The 15,571-nt window shown below is 45.2% G+C and overlaps 1 protein-coding gene across 1 annotated transcript in view; it reads right to left on the reverse strand.

Moving 5' to 3' along the window:
* Positions 1–4,563: 4,563 nt before the first annotated feature.
* Positions 4,564–15,571, reverse strand: part of iav (transient receptor potential cation channel subfamily V iav) — a 59,893-nt gene continuing 48,885 nt past the window's right edge. Inside the window, exons 12-15 of the mRNA XM_071686994.1 lie at positions 11,784–11,945; positions 7,779–7,967; positions 6,875–6,984; positions 4,564–6,403 (exon numbers count right to left, since the gene is read on the reverse strand). Of these exons, the coding sequence (XP_071543095.1) occupies positions 5,233–6,403; positions 6,875–6,984; positions 7,779–7,967; positions 11,784–11,945 (1,632 nt within the window). The 3' untranslated portion in view covers positions 4,564–5,232. The remainder of the gene's footprint in view (positions 6,404–6,874; positions 6,985–7,778; positions 7,968–11,783; positions 11,946–15,571) is intronic.

Consider the following 15,571-nt stretch of genomic DNA (forward strand, 5'->3'; position numbering starts at 1 on the left):
GAACCATAAGACTATTACATTCTGGCGCAGCTTTACCTTACCTGAACGGCTTTGAAATATGGAAGCGACAGCTAACGAAGGTCCCTCCCTCACCTCTGGATGTTGTTCTAACATCTTTATAAACTAGATTGCGAACGAAGCTAGGCTGGATTTGAAGGGTTTTCTAACTCACGTCACTGTCTAGGTGGTACTAGAATCATCTGTATTACCCTTGAAGTGAGTTGAGCTAGAGAGGTATTCACGAGTCCCACCACACACTCCCTCCCTACCACACCTCCGCCGCCGTAGAAGCCAGCCAGTACCAGCTCTGAGGCTGCGTCGTTCACTTCTTGTGACCCTCTGATCCTTAAGACGAAAAAAAATAAAATTCATTTCGTTTTTGTGTTGAGTCTGACGACGGACGTTCACTCTGATTCTATTTTATTTTTTCATTTCCGTACAGCCTCGTATTGTAGAAGGATCCTTATCGAATTACAAGCCACGTCCAGATTCAAATCCCTTCTTCCTTTTAAAAGCAACGTTTCATTTGTTAGAATTTAACCTTAACTGCTAGTTCCAACGTCTCATTGGTTAAGATAAACCCAAACTACTAGTTCCAACGTCTCACTGGTTAAGATAAACCCAGACTACTAGTTCCAACGTCTCACTGGTCAAGATAAACTCAGATTACTAGTTCCTTATGGTTTATTTCTTGCTAAAAGGTAGAGTCGCAACGAAGGACCTCTTTCGCTCTATCCCAGCCTCATTAATATGCGAATATCGGATCAGATTTCCTCATATATTTACCGTACCAACTTTGTTATTCTTTGAGGAGCAGAACAGTGGTCTTGTTCTTGCTCAGAAAGACATCGCGAGAACACAACAGAGCAATAGAACACGACAGAGTAATAGAACACAAGAGTAATGGGGTGTTTGTGATACTGGAAGCGATAAGAAGCATCGAGCTAAGTGTGGTAAGAGTTAGATAACATGGTTGATAATTCAAGGAGAAATATCTTTAAACATTATATACAAAGCTTAATCTTAGGATATTTGCTATGGACATATATCTGTAACTAAGTCGTCATTTACATAAAGTGATAGACCAGCTGTGTAATGATATGAATATGTAATTCTGTGGGATGATTGGTTGGTTGTTTGATCTTTAGGCCTATCACCTACCAGGGTCATTAACGCTGTCTCTCTCTCCGTCAAGCGACATCGACCAACACCTTCTTCAGGAACTAAGGATAATCCTATGACCACATACACACTCTCGCTTCATATGTATTCCACATCAACATTTACTTTGATCTATCTTTTTCTCATGCAAATTATGCTATATACTTCTTCATGCTAATTAATGCAGATGTTGATAGTATATTCTGGGACAGACAGACACATTTTGTTTCGTTAATTCACTATTCTTTTTTTTTTTTTTGGCATACGTATGGAAAATGAGCGTCAGCTACGCTTTAGCAAATGTTCTCTCTGATGGTCACTCACATCAACTCACTATAAGACTCTCCCGAGCTACGTCTTATCGTCTCTAGCCATTGAGATCATTGAGATATCTAAAAGTCATCGTATTTTCCTTAGAAACCATACTGAACCAACCTTGAAAAGCCAGTATTGGAAGCAAGCGACCTCAGAGGTGATGCGTTGGTGAAATTGCTTGTGCCAAACCATTCTCCAGCCACGACATTATGGACGAGATCCTCATGTACAGCTAGAACAAAGCTAAGTCTGATGATATTTACGTCACGATTAGGCAAAGGTCTCTTCTAAGGGCACTAACAGGCAACACTTACTTATGTAGCGCCCACGGTTGCTGGTGAGGAAGTTTGGCTACCGTTGATAATTGACGATACGATACGATCAACAAACACACGCAAGGCTGAATCCCACAGCAGGGCGGTCAGGTACAACAGATGACAAGCAGGGTTAGGGCAACTCCATGTTTGAGAGAGAAATTAAGAATAAAGAAAGAAAGAGTTATAGAAGGTATCAAAATTAACTCTTCTCATTTACCAAGTCAGAAAAACTATTCATCTATTGTTATCCTCGAAATGAAGTTGAGAAATTCGTTGCTTTTTTCATAGATTTTATGTAAAGTGACTCATACATATCTGTCTGGCAGTGGGGAGTGGCTACCACCCATCCTAGAGCGGCCCAGCACTGCCTAGTGTCAGAGAAACTCGAGAATAAGTCTCTCTCTCTCTCTCTCTCTCTCTCTCTCTCTCTCTCTCTCTCTCTCTCTCTCTCTCTCTCTCTCTCTCTCTCTCTGCCAAACTATTGTTTGAAATATATATATTTTCTTAAAATCAATGTTGTTTCAAGCTTGTGAATAATGGTGCATGACATATTATGAATCATGTTGCAGCATATATCATGAATCATTGTGTATGATATATCATGAATATTGACATATTACGAATAATGGTGTATGATATATTTTATTGTTGTGTGACTTTATCTCAATAAATCAATGAATAAAGTACTTTTTTATATCCCAGATTTAAGCTCTATGATTCTCTCTCTCTCTCTCTCTCTCTCTCTCTCTCTCTCTCTCTCTCTCTCTCTCTCTCTCTCTCTCTCTCTCTCTCTCTCTCTCTCTCTCTCTCTCTCTCTCTCTCTCTCTCTCTCTCCCTCTCTCTCTGGGTAAGACAAATCAACCTGATGTACATTTTTTTTTTCAACACTGAAAATTGTAACTTTTTCGACACTGCAGATGTCCTTCGCAGAAGACAGGCATGAAACTCTTCATAGAGATGATGTCACAGTTTTTCTTTTTCATACATCTTCGCCATTTCCCGCGTCAGCGGGGTAGCGTTAAGAACAGAGGACTAAGCCTGAGAGGGAATATCCTCACTTGGCCCCCTTCTCTGTTCCTTCTTTTGGAAAATTAAAAATGAGAAGGGGAGGATTTCCAGCCCACCGCTCCCTCCCCTTTTAGTCGCCTTCTACGACACGCAGGGAATACGTGGGAAGTATTCTTTCTCTCCTATCTCCAGTTCTTACCTCTTGTAAAATTTACCATTATGTTTCACTTTGTTCTTCGAAACACTAGCGATGTGCGATGGCTGTCCTAGCATTTCCTTGATCCGTGTATCGCAAAATGGAGAACAACGAACTTAGCGGAAAGTCGTTATCTTAAGCTCAGGACCTCCTCATGATAGGGGCCTCGATGGTTCCAAGGTTACGACGCTACTTTCAGTTGCAATAAGTGGACTCCTTTAGAATGAAAGGTTCCTCGAAAAGAATGTACTCCTCTTTTTTGTCAGCAACCCCACCCAAAAGTGACTTTTCACTTACAGTGCAACCACAAGGAGTCCGGTAACACCATATATATATATATATATATATATATATATATATATATATATATATATATATATATATATATATATATACGAACATAGTGCATAAAATCGCGCACCTTCATAGAACATACAAACCTCCAGCAGCCAGGATCGAACCCGGGACCCCTGTCCAGGAGGCGGGAATGCTAACCGGTAGGCCTATAGCCTAGCGGTTAGCATTCTCGCCTCTTGCACAAGGGTCCCGGGTACGATCCTGGCTGTTGTAGGTTTGTATGATGTATATATATATATATATATATATATATATATATATAACACTAAAGGGATAAATGATGAAATTTTTGGCAGTCAGAAAAGCGTAATTCATATCCCAGTGCAGTCAGTACACATGCCGCTACAATCAGTTCATATCCCATACAGTTAGTACGTACACAAGTGCAGTTAGTATGTATGTCAAAACAATTAATACACATATCAGTACAATCAATCCTTATACCAGCATAGTCAGTCCATATACCAGTACGGTCGGTAAACATACCAGTACAGATAGTACGTATTCCAGTGCAGTCAGTACATATACCAGTATAGCTAATACAAATGCTAATACCTTTGTCTTTTTTCCACGTCAAGAAACTCAGGAAAATAAAATGATTATGATGAAGTACATTGCTGGCGGTACAATACTGTAAAGGCCATTTGGTACTGATATGTACTGGTTCTAAGAAATCTCACTCTGAAGTTAATTTAGCTATGTGCTTTGAGTACGAAGGTACGACCATTGTGCACGAAGGTTCGACCCTTGAGCACGAAGGTGCGACTATTGAACACGAAGGTACGACCCTTGAGCACGAAGATACGACTATTGAACGCGAAGGTACGACCCTTGAGCACGAGGGTACGAACATTGAGCACGAAGGTACGACCCTTGAGCACGAAGATACGACTATTGAACACGAAGGTACGACCCTTGAGCACGAAGATACGACTATTGAACACGAAGGTACGACCCTTGAGCACGAATGTAGACCCTTGAGCACGAAGGTAGACCCTTGAGAACGAAGGTACGACCATTGAGCACGAAGGTAGACCCTTGAGCACGAAGGTACGACCCTTCAGCACGAAGGTACGACCCTTGAGCACGAAATACAAACATTGAGCGCGAAGGCACTGCCTTCGAGTACAGTAACAAGGCCCTTGGGTATGATCACCTCAAGGGCCAAATAAGGGCCAAAACTTAAACAACTGCTGTATCATGAGCAACTCATGAGACTTGAGCATGACAATGTACTGTAGTACATCTACACACACAGAGAACACTATGAAAGTTAACGCGAACAAACACTTTGATGTAGTACAGTGAACACGAACAAACACTTTAATACTGTATGGTGAAGACGAGCAAATAGTTGAATACAGCACAGTTAACACAAACAGTTTAATACATTACAATTAACACGAACAGTTTAATACAGTCTAATTAACACAAACAATTCAACACAAAACATTTAACACAAACAGTTTAATACAATCTAGATAACACAAACAATTTAATACAGTATTTGTAAGACGAACAAGCAGTTTGATTCTGAACACTGAACATGAATGAACAGTTTAGGATAGCATTGTTGGTGCGAATAAACAATTTGATATAATTGATACAGAGTAATGATTTGGTGCAGTACAGCCAAATTCAGCAAAATTTATAGTTTAACTGTGAATGTCTTAGTACAACACAATATTTTAGTTACCGTACAAAAGAGTCAGACAAGAGAAAACGTATTTTTAACTGAGAACAACGAATTTCATATAGTATAAGATAAAGGTTTTGTGTGTACTGGGTTGAGTGTATAGCTCTGTATGCTAGTTAACATGGTAGTTAACATGGTACTTAACGAAGGTATAGCTCTGTTATGCTTTCCTGTGCCCGTCACTACTTAATGTCGCCGTCTTCGTTATCCCAGGGCAAGATGCTGTTCATGTTGCCTACGTTGTCGGTCGCTCGTTTTTTCATCTTCTGGCTGGCCACCGAGGTCTTAGGTCGCTCCTTGTCCTTAGCCTTCACTTCCTCGCGGGTCGTGTCGGATCCCGACTGAAGGCCGACGCTCAGGTCGTCCTGTGTTCGAGGGTCAGCCAGGTGTTCGATCTCTTCGGAGCTGCTCGAAGGTGCCACTTTATTCTTGCTGCGCCGTGGTTTCTTCTCGGCCCACTTATCACCATCGTCGGCGTCAGCTCCTGTGGCTTCGGCCGCGTGAGTTGAAGCCTCCTCACTCAACACCTTCTCCTCCTTCGCTCCCTCTCTAGCCTTCTCCGTAAGGTTACTCTCATCAACTTTAGGAGTGCCTTCTGCAGCGCGAGGTTGGTCTGGAACCTTCCTCGCTGCTGTGCTGGTGGCCACTTTACTCACTGGGTCATACTTTTCGGTGAAGGTCATAGCAAAGCGAGCAGGAGTCTTGCGAGCTGAGCCGATGCGTCGAATTTTAGCAGATGGAAGGCGAGGCCGCGCGATCAAGGAGACGTCGGTGACTGTTGTCTTGGCAGTTGTCTTCGTATCTTTTGAAGTGGCAGGACCCAAGGCCTTTCCTCCAACTGCCGGCAACGCAGCAGACGTCGCCGCACTGGGAGGCACTTCCGTTTCAGCTCGGATGATGATTCTTGGCTTAGCAAGGCGTCGGGACTCCAGCATGTCCGTGTCGGAGTCGTCAGATTCTGCGCCGCCCAGAGCCGCCGTTAGGAGGAGCTCCTCGTCGTCTAAGAAAGCTGGGTTGTCGTAACCGTCCGTTTCGCGTGGCTTCCTTTTCTTTTTCTTCTCGGGAACAGCAAGACGATTCGATTTGTGAACTTCGGTCGTCTGCGTCGGTCCTTTCGTCTGAGCCTTTAGAGGGTCATCGTCTACACCATCACCGGAGAAGTCGAGGTCATGCGTGAAGGCGAGTTGGTCGATAGCACCGCTGATGGCTCCGAAGCCGTCCATCAGGTCAGGGTCGACGATTTCTCCATCGGACGCAAAGATGGCCTGGTCCAGGGCGCTGGTCATGATCTCTCCAGTGGCAGGTCCTGTGTCAATGCCCAGCAGACCACCGTAGCCTTTCTTCTTCGCCGGTCTACAAAACATTTGATCATGATACATTACACATAGAAAAACAGTATGCACAGGAAAAACCTGATATATTCAACAAAGAAAATATGAATGAGTCGAAAATAAACGTACCTATGATAAAAAGAGAACAAAACATAGGGAAGGAAATCCAAGACAACTTCATAAATTGTTTATGTTTGATCTTTAACAAAAGTATACTTGAGAACAGCATCGAGCAGAGGAATGCTATGTCCGAATACTTGAAATTACTTGTAGCTGTGTGTGTGTGTGTGTGTGTGTGTGTGCGCGCGTATGATGTACGGGTACGTGTGTAAGGGTACCGAGAAAAGGGAGAAAAGTCAAGGTTAGATTATGCCTTACGGGAAGGGGTGCGTGTGACGTGCCCCTTGACAGGTGTCTGGGTAAGGGGAACGTGTGACGTCCCTTCACAGGTGTTGAGGCTGGTGTTCTGGGAAGGGGGAGACGAGTGACTTACCCCTTGGCAGGTGTGGAGGCAGCAGTTTGGAGTCCCCACATCTCCCTACGGAGGAACTCGCCGCTCACCCCACGACGGTGGAGGGTGTCGATGGTGACCCGACCCACGCGCTGCATACATGACGTAGTGCGTCAGGCAGACAGACAGGAAGAGGAGAGAATTAAAAATGGTAGCTGAGAGAGAGAGAGAGAGAGAGAGAGAGAGAGAGAGAGAGAGAGAGAGAGAGAGAGAGAGAGAGAGAGAGAGAGAGAGAGAGAGAGAGAGAGAGAGAGAGAGAGAGAGAGAGAGAGAGAGAGAGAGAGAGAGAGAGAGAGAGAGAGAGCAGTGAGAAGTACAGTATCTATCATGAGAGAGAGGGAATCCAAAGAGGAAGGAGGTGTTGATGAACCAGCTGTGCCCCTCTAACATTCTACCCCATCAACACTTTCTCCCATATCCACACACTTCCCATCATTACACTCCCCATTATCATACTGCCCATCATTACATTCTAACCATCATCACACCCCGTCAACACACTCCTCATCACATTCTCCCCATCAAAATACTTTCTTCATCACCACATCCCATCACCACGCACACACTGCCCACAATGCTAAACAACATTCCTGCCCATAGTGCCAAGTGGCACCCCTGCGTATAATGGCAGTAGGCGCTACTGACCATAGTGTGTGTGGCACCTTTGCCCACAATACAAGGTGATACTCGTTCCCACAGTGCCAAGTGGTACCCCTGCCCCATAATGCTATGTCACACTCCTGCCCTACAAAGCCATGTGACACCCCTTTGCCACAATACCATGTAGCACCCTTTTGCTACAATGCCTTGTGGCTCCCCTTTCCACAGTGCCATGTATCACCCCTGACGCACAGTGGCAGGCAGAACGGTGCCAGTCGGCTCAAACCTTCCAGTTGGATAGAGCGCCCTTCCTCTGCTTCGCTTTTGTCTTGTCTTTGCTCTTGATGACCATGACGCCCAGGCTCTCCTCGCCTCCCTCACCTCCTCCGCCCAAAGGCAGACTGTACATGTAGAGGTAGTCCTTAGCCTTCTCCTGGGAGATGGCTCGCTCCAGGGCGATCACAATCTTGGCCCACTGTCGGAGGAACAGACACGGTTAGCCAGTCACCCAAACAGTCAGGATACCTCAGACTTCGGAATTCAATCCCTTTGGAAATGGTAAGAGTTGGCTTGACAAATGCTTGGTGGTGCTGTGGGAAAACATTCATTACTCAAAACACAAAGACGTGGTTGATTAAATGGCATAGTATTCTGAGCATGTATACCCAAAACCGCGTTTGATAAAACCGCAACAAGCAAGGGACTTTCGTATACGTTTTTCGTTGCCATGAATTATACAAGCAGACTTCCCGAACTGCATAACTTGAGTTAAGACGAAAATCATTAATGTGGCAAGAGTTCATAAAACTAACGTCAGTATCAATTATTAGAATGAGGGTCTATAAGCCTATAGTGTTCATTTACCGTGGAGATTGCCTGTGTCCAGACTATCTGGCTTCTGTTGCAAAACAGTGATAGGAACCCCTTTGTGAAATGTTCCTGTTCATTCTGTAGTTCTCTCCAGCCACTCACCCTGCTGGACAGACCATATAAGAGATCAGGTCGTGGAGTATTGCACTCAACTTGACTTACACTTGTCAGAAAAGGAGAAAGGACTCTTTATTCGAGAGAGAGAGAGAGAGAGAGAGAGAGAGAGAGAGAGAGAGAGAGAGAGAGAGAGAGAGAGAGAGAGAGAGAGAGAGAGAGAGAGAGAGAGAGAGAGAGAGAGAGAGAGAGAGAGAGAGAGAGAGAGAGAGAGATCATTACAATAAATCTGATCAAGTAACAGAAAGTAATGACTACAATGATTTTATACCGTTGTGCTCAAGGATCGTACCGTTGTGCTCAAGGATCGTACCGTTGTTCTCAAGGATCGTACCGTTGTGCTCAAGGATCGTACCGTTGTTCTCAAGGATCGTACAGTTGTTCTCAAGGATCGTACCGTTGTCCTCAAGGATCGTACCGTTGTGCTGAAGGATCATACCGTTGTGCTCAAGGATCGTACCGTTGTCCTCAAGGATCGTACCGTTGTTCTCAAGGATCGTACCGCTCTGTTCACCGGCCGACACGCTCGTGGGGGGTTGAGTGCGTGTTCATAGTAGTTTTCGTACTCATCCATTTAAAAGTGGGAGCCACACGGAGCCCTACCATGGTCTCTCTCTCTCTCTCTCTCTCTCTCTCTCTCTCTCTCTCTCTCTCCACTGCCCAGTATATTCTGTGATGTAACCATCTGTAGACACTGGACGATTGGCACCACTAAGGAAACGCTAGTGGAAGGTGTGTGGGGGTTGGGTAACCAGGAAAGCATCGTGACGCGGGCCCACTGAGGAAACACTAGTGGAGGGTGGGTTAGGGTTGGGTAGCCAGGAGAGCATCGTGACGCGGGCCCACTGAGGAAACACTAGTGGAGGGTGGATGGGGATTGGGTAACCAGGAGAACATCGTGACGTGGGCCCACTGAGGAAACGCTAGTGGAAGGTGGGTGGGGGTTGGGTAGCCAGGAGAGCATCGTGACGTGGGCCCACTGAGGAAACACTAGTGGAGGGTGGGTGGGGGTTGGGTAGCCAGGAGAACATCGTGACGTGGGCCCACTGAGGAAACACTAGTGGAGGGTGGGTTAGGGTTGGGTAGTCAGGAGAGGACCCTGGTAGCGGAGAAGGAGAAGGAGGAGGAGAAGGAGGAGGGGAAGGAGGAGGGGAAGAGGCCCTTTCTCAAGCCCTTAAGTCCGCCTCCGTGGTCCCTTATCCCTCGAGGAGCGATGATAAAGCAAATTCAATCGAGTTGAAAAAATAAAATATATTTTCTCTCTCTGAGCTGCGAGGGGAAGGCGGTGGGAGCCTCGCACGGATATTGTATTAGACCAAAAGGGAGTTGCTTCTGAGATACAAATAATGCCCCCGCTCATGGGTAATGGAGAGAGAGAGAGAGAGAGAGAGAGAGAGAGAGAGAGAGAGAGAGAGAGAGAGAGAGAGAGAGAGAGAGAGAGAGAGAGAGAGAGAGAGAGAGAGAGAGAGAGAGAGAGAGAGAGAGAGAGAGAGAGAGAGAGAGAGAGAGGGGGGGGTAAGTCTTGGAATCTATTGTTATCTGTGTATGAAGGGCCGTGCGTATGTCTCTGTCATCTGCCCCACCTGTGGTGTTATCACCCATCTGTCTATGGATTTGTCTTGAGGCTTCAACTTGCTCCCCCTCCTCGGTGAGGGCGGACCTCCTCGTGTATTCGTGTCTGATGGTCGGGCCTCTCCTGTTGATGGTTCGTGGTATGCGACAGATCTTATATTTGTCTTGATTTTCAGGCCCTTGTCCTTCAGAATCGCTTTCCCTTTTTTGTTGACTCAATTCGTATTGGTTTTTTAATGTTTGTGTTAATCTACAAATATTTGTTTAGACTTTTAAGTTGGGATAATCTGTGTTCAGAGTACACACACACACACACACACACACACACACACACACGGACCTCCGTGGTATAGTGGTTGACGTTACTGACCGTCATGCATGCATGGGCGGCCTGAAATAACAGGACAGCAGAGCAGGCCGGGAGGTAAGGAGTCTGTGTGTGGTGTGTAAACATTATGTATCGAGTGTGGAAAAGTGAAAAAGCGAATAAGTGGAGCAATCAACCAAAGAAACTGAAATGAATGCCATGGCATTACAACAAATGGCATCACACATTACGCAGAAACAAGAGACATGTTTGCCCAGCCAGGGGAGCATGACGCTACCATCTACCACAATCCCGGCAAGCCATACCTAGCTCCGTTACTCAAGATGTCTTTATAAAGTGTGCAGTTTTCGTCCTCCTGTAAGGGGTAACGAGTTAATGATAAGTCTACAAGAGACACTGATGACTTCAGTTTCAATCAGGGCACCAATCAGGGCACCAGTTAAGAGTCGTGCCGTGCACCAGGTAAGGTCGTACAACAGTGGGGGGTCGTGCCTTGCGCTAGTAAGCGACTGAAGAGACTCTTAGCAGTGTGCAGGTATAACCATAGAATAATGGAAAATACGAAGTATCAAGCGCTTTCGCATAATTACATATTCAGGACTGAATAGAGACAAAGAGAACCAGAATATAACATACCAGCCGCCACTGGGCAGGGCAGGTGAATGAATTAAGAAACAGGTGAAGGGGTTAAGTCACGGGTCACCTTCAATGATTTCACCTCTCTCAAGTCACAAACTCAAGTTGACCTATCTTCTCAGAAACATATTTACATTTGTTTTCCCTGATAAACTTAGATAATTTGTATGAACCAACATTTTGCTTCATACCGATATCTATTCTATGTTTCATAAGCGACGATTCAACACTGATTCTATCCATTAATAAGTTGTCTATGATATCCTTAACGGTACTCCAGTGAATTCGATGATCAAAGTCTTTGAGGTGGACAAATATTGTATCGAATCTTGACCATACGTAACACTATTTCTACGTTGTTTAACCCTGATATTAAGAACCTTATCAGTTTGACCATTGTAAAGCTGATCACACTCTTTACAGGGGATTTTATACACACATCCTCCCTGGGATGTTACAGAATTTCTATTTAGACATTCCCTAATAGTAGCATTATTGTTGAGGACTACAGTAATAATTGAAAATTTTAACAAAACAGGAACATGAAGCACATTATCACAACAGAGTAACACTAACAAGTTTTTGTTCACAAATGTTTCTTTAGGCTGAACATTTTGAAAATACTTTCTAAAAAAATAACAAGCTGGGTCGAGGAAATGTTTGGGACTCTGTTTTTATAAGTCGGATCAGCAAGGCCTGACACGGACACACACACACACACACACACACACACACACACACACACAGGGGACCAACAATAAGCATACTCACAGCTTTTACCCATTCCTTCTCGGACATGGAGATGACGGTGCTGTATGTGTTGCCCATCATAGCAATCAACATGTTCAACAACATGATGGGCAACATGATGGTAAACACAAGGAAGACGAACTTGCTCATGGCGCTGTAGATGTTCTGGTTCATGCCCGCATACTGCCAACACATACAGACAACGTTGTTATTGCTACACAACCAACAAGACATACAGGCAGCACTGTGAAAGCTGCACTGCCAACACATACAGACAACGTTGTTAATGCTACACTACCACCAACACATACAGACAACATTGTGAAAGCTGCACTGCCAACACATACAACGTTGTTATTGCTACACTACCACCAACACATACAGACAACATTGTGAAAGTTACACTGCCAACACATACAGACAACGTTGTTAATGCTGCACTACCACCAACACATACAGACAACATTGTGAAAGTAACACTGCCAATACATACAGACAACAATGTTAAAGCTACACTGCCAACACACACAGAAAAATTTTCTATGCTACGCTACCAACATATACAGTCAACATTATTAACACTACACTACCAACATATACATGATATTATTGCTATCTGACACCGTGAATATAAAGATAACATTGTTGATGTAACATATTGCCTCACATTTGGGTAATCCCAGTAACACCAAATCTGTAGCCAACATAAAGATAGCAGTAGTCCTGGGAACCCAGTGTACACTGCCAACATAAAGATAGCAGTAGTCCTGGGAACACAGTGTACACTGCCAACATAAAGATAATATTCGTTACACTGGATATACCTGCCAATAAACTCAGACTTCGACAGAATATCTCACTGAGGTAGACGAAATCTCGATCAGTTTAATGCCTCCAAGACCCACTTTCTACCCATCGCTCCATCGAAGACTCCTCACCACTTTCCTCTCTCCCTCGACGGTTCTGTAATTCCATCTCTTGGTTCAATGAACATCCTTAGTATTACTGTAATATCTAGTCTATCTTGGAAACCCCACTTTGCGGAAATAGATAAATCTGTCTAGATGTCGAAATTTCTTTTTTTTCTGAACAGTCTCTTCGTTTATACAAAGGATTGATCCGTCCTTGTATGGAGTGCTGCTCGCACATCTGGGGTGGTTGTAGATCTGCATCCAAACTTGACAGAGTTGATTTTAAAGCAGTCCGATTTATCAGCTCTACCAGGCTAACTTCAAAACTTGACCCCCCCCCCCCTTTCCCTACGCCGCAATGTTGGTTCACTTTCCTTCTTCTATAGGTATTACCTTAGTTTTTGCTCCTGAGAGCTGGCTGCTTGTGCGCCTCCAACTCTAACTAGACCTTGCAATACTCAGAAAGCTGCTGCATCACATGATTATTGTGTGGCTGTTGGCAACTCAAGGGTGGGCCGTTTTGATAACTGTTTCCTTCCCTACACCTCGAAGCTTTGGAATTCTTTACCCTCTCATATCTTTCCCAATAATCATAACCTGGCACATTTTAAAAGACAGGTTTTTTACTTCCTTCACACACACACACACACACACACACACACACACACACACACACACACACACACACACACACACACACACACACACACACACACACACACACACACACACATATAACGCAAAATTTGGATCATCTGGTGAGGGAAGACATATGGTCAAGTGGTGGTGGAAGTAGGAACTGTCTAGCCGAACGGATCCCTGCACCTTGAAGCTGGTGCAACACTACCACCTCTCTCTCTCTCTCTCTCTCTCTCTCTCTCTCTCTCTCTCTCTCTCTCTCTCGCTCTTGCTCTCGGAGACTCGGGCTGTCGTGAGAGATTTGATGCGTAGCGGAGCCGGGGCACCATCCACAAGGGAGTGGTGTATCTGGAAGAAATCTTTGCTGAAACTAATCGATAGGCTTTTGGAATGTTGATTAATATCTTCAAAGACGATCAAACACCTTTGATGTGCCGGGCAGCAATGGCGAGTTGAGGATCAGAGTGGGTGGTTCTCTTTGAGGTGTGATCCCTTTTGCCATGGGTGAGGTGGGCGGAAATAACGCCATCCATTAATTATAATGGCCTGACTGGCTGGAACGTTACCGGGTACGACCTGGAAATGTGACCTGGTATCTGGTTTTCTCAATGAGACTCAGAAAGGATGGCTGTTCCAGATGGGATCATGATGTGTACTGAAACCTTTTATAAGGCATCGAGTCCTCTGTAGTCACGACGTCCGGCTGATGAGGCCTCCGAGAGCCTACTATCCAGAAAATAGGCGCCAAATTCACTGGCTATGCCTGACACAGACAGATATTAATTCATATCAACAGGCATCTGTTGCTGTGGCGTTGCAGACAACTGGCCGAGAGAACAGATGTCGATCCTACGAATTATGTGGCTGTATAATGTTTTCTTCGCAGTTACGGGGGGCTGAGTACAACTGAAATTGACTAAGAAATGGCGATTTTGGCTTCTTCGACCCAGAGACAGAGAAGGTGGGCAGGAGAGCAGCAACTTTACCTTGCCCAACACTGAATGCAATACTAAAGATGTTTCTCAAACTCTCAATGATCTCTCTGTCCTTAGGACAGCTTCCTGGGCCGTCATCAACACCCTGGAAACCGAAAACTCACAGGATCCTGATGCCTCAGTGTTGTGGTTAAGTTTTGTCGTGTTTATTTCCCCAGCTGCTTTCAGTTCATGTCGATCTTCAGGGAACTGTTTGCTTGCTACAACTAGAGGCAATATCTTCCGATCCCAGGAATATCACAGGGGTCCACGTATGATGTTTAGGCAGAATCGCAAATACTGTCATGTGCTGTTAGTGTGAATATTCTTTTTTTTTTCCCCTGTTCTTCGTTGATCCTGGCTGGGATAATCATTAAGATTCAAAGAAACGTTACATCAAAACAATGCCTCCGGTCGTAAACCCTCATATAATTTCCCCTAGAATAGGTAAATAACCTCTTAACCGCTCGTCCATCCCTCCCCTCCCAGCAAGGATCACTTGTGCCACCACACAACAAGAATGGGATGAAAAACAAATGACAGATTTGTGCATCAGGCTGTTGTACCTTGTGGAGGACCCCTCTCTCCGTGAGGGATTAACTATGCTGCTCTACCAGTGGGGTGGGTGCACGGAGGAACGCGTCACAATGAATTACCTGCGGAATAAAACCAAATTCCAGACCACGCACAGACCAGACCGGGATCGTGTGCAGCTGGAGAACTCCACGGGGCTTCCAGTAACATTTCAGAAACAAGCTTGCTGGAAGCTGCAGTGGCAGGCCAGAACGCTGGAATGGCGTGCTGGAGGGCAGTCCGGTGGATCTCAGTGGCATCCAGTCCAAGTGGCAGAGAGGGGCGACGTGAGTACCTCCGGTGCTGACTCCACCTTCCAGTCATACAAGACGACTGAAGAGGGGCCGGAGCTTGGAGGGAGAGGGGCTGGAAATTCCCCTCCTGTGTTATTTTCCAAAAGAAGAAGCAATCGTCTGATCGTGACGCTACCTCACTCGCGTGGAAAGAAACAAATATGTGTGTGTGTGTGTGTGTGTGTGTGTGTGTGTGTGTGTGTGTGTGTGTGTGTGACGCCGACGGCTATGGGCCTAATACCCAGACCCTCTTTCTTCAGGCCGCAGTGAGGCATCAAAGCAGAGTAGCCTGGCGGACTCCAAGACCTTACCTATAAGGAAGGCATCCTTTTATGATTTAAGTCGAGAGGTCGTGTCGATGGAGCGAATGGAGGGACTTGGTAGTTCTGTCGCATAGCTGATGAAGTATTTCACTTACG

The sequence above is a fragment of the Panulirus ornatus genome, chromosome 43 (genome assembly GCF_036320965.1).
Source record: "Panulirus ornatus isolate Po-2019 chromosome 43, ASM3632096v1, whole genome shotgun sequence".
Taxonomy (NCBI): domain Eukaryota; kingdom Metazoa; phylum Arthropoda; class Malacostraca; order Decapoda; family Palinuridae; genus Panulirus; species Panulirus ornatus.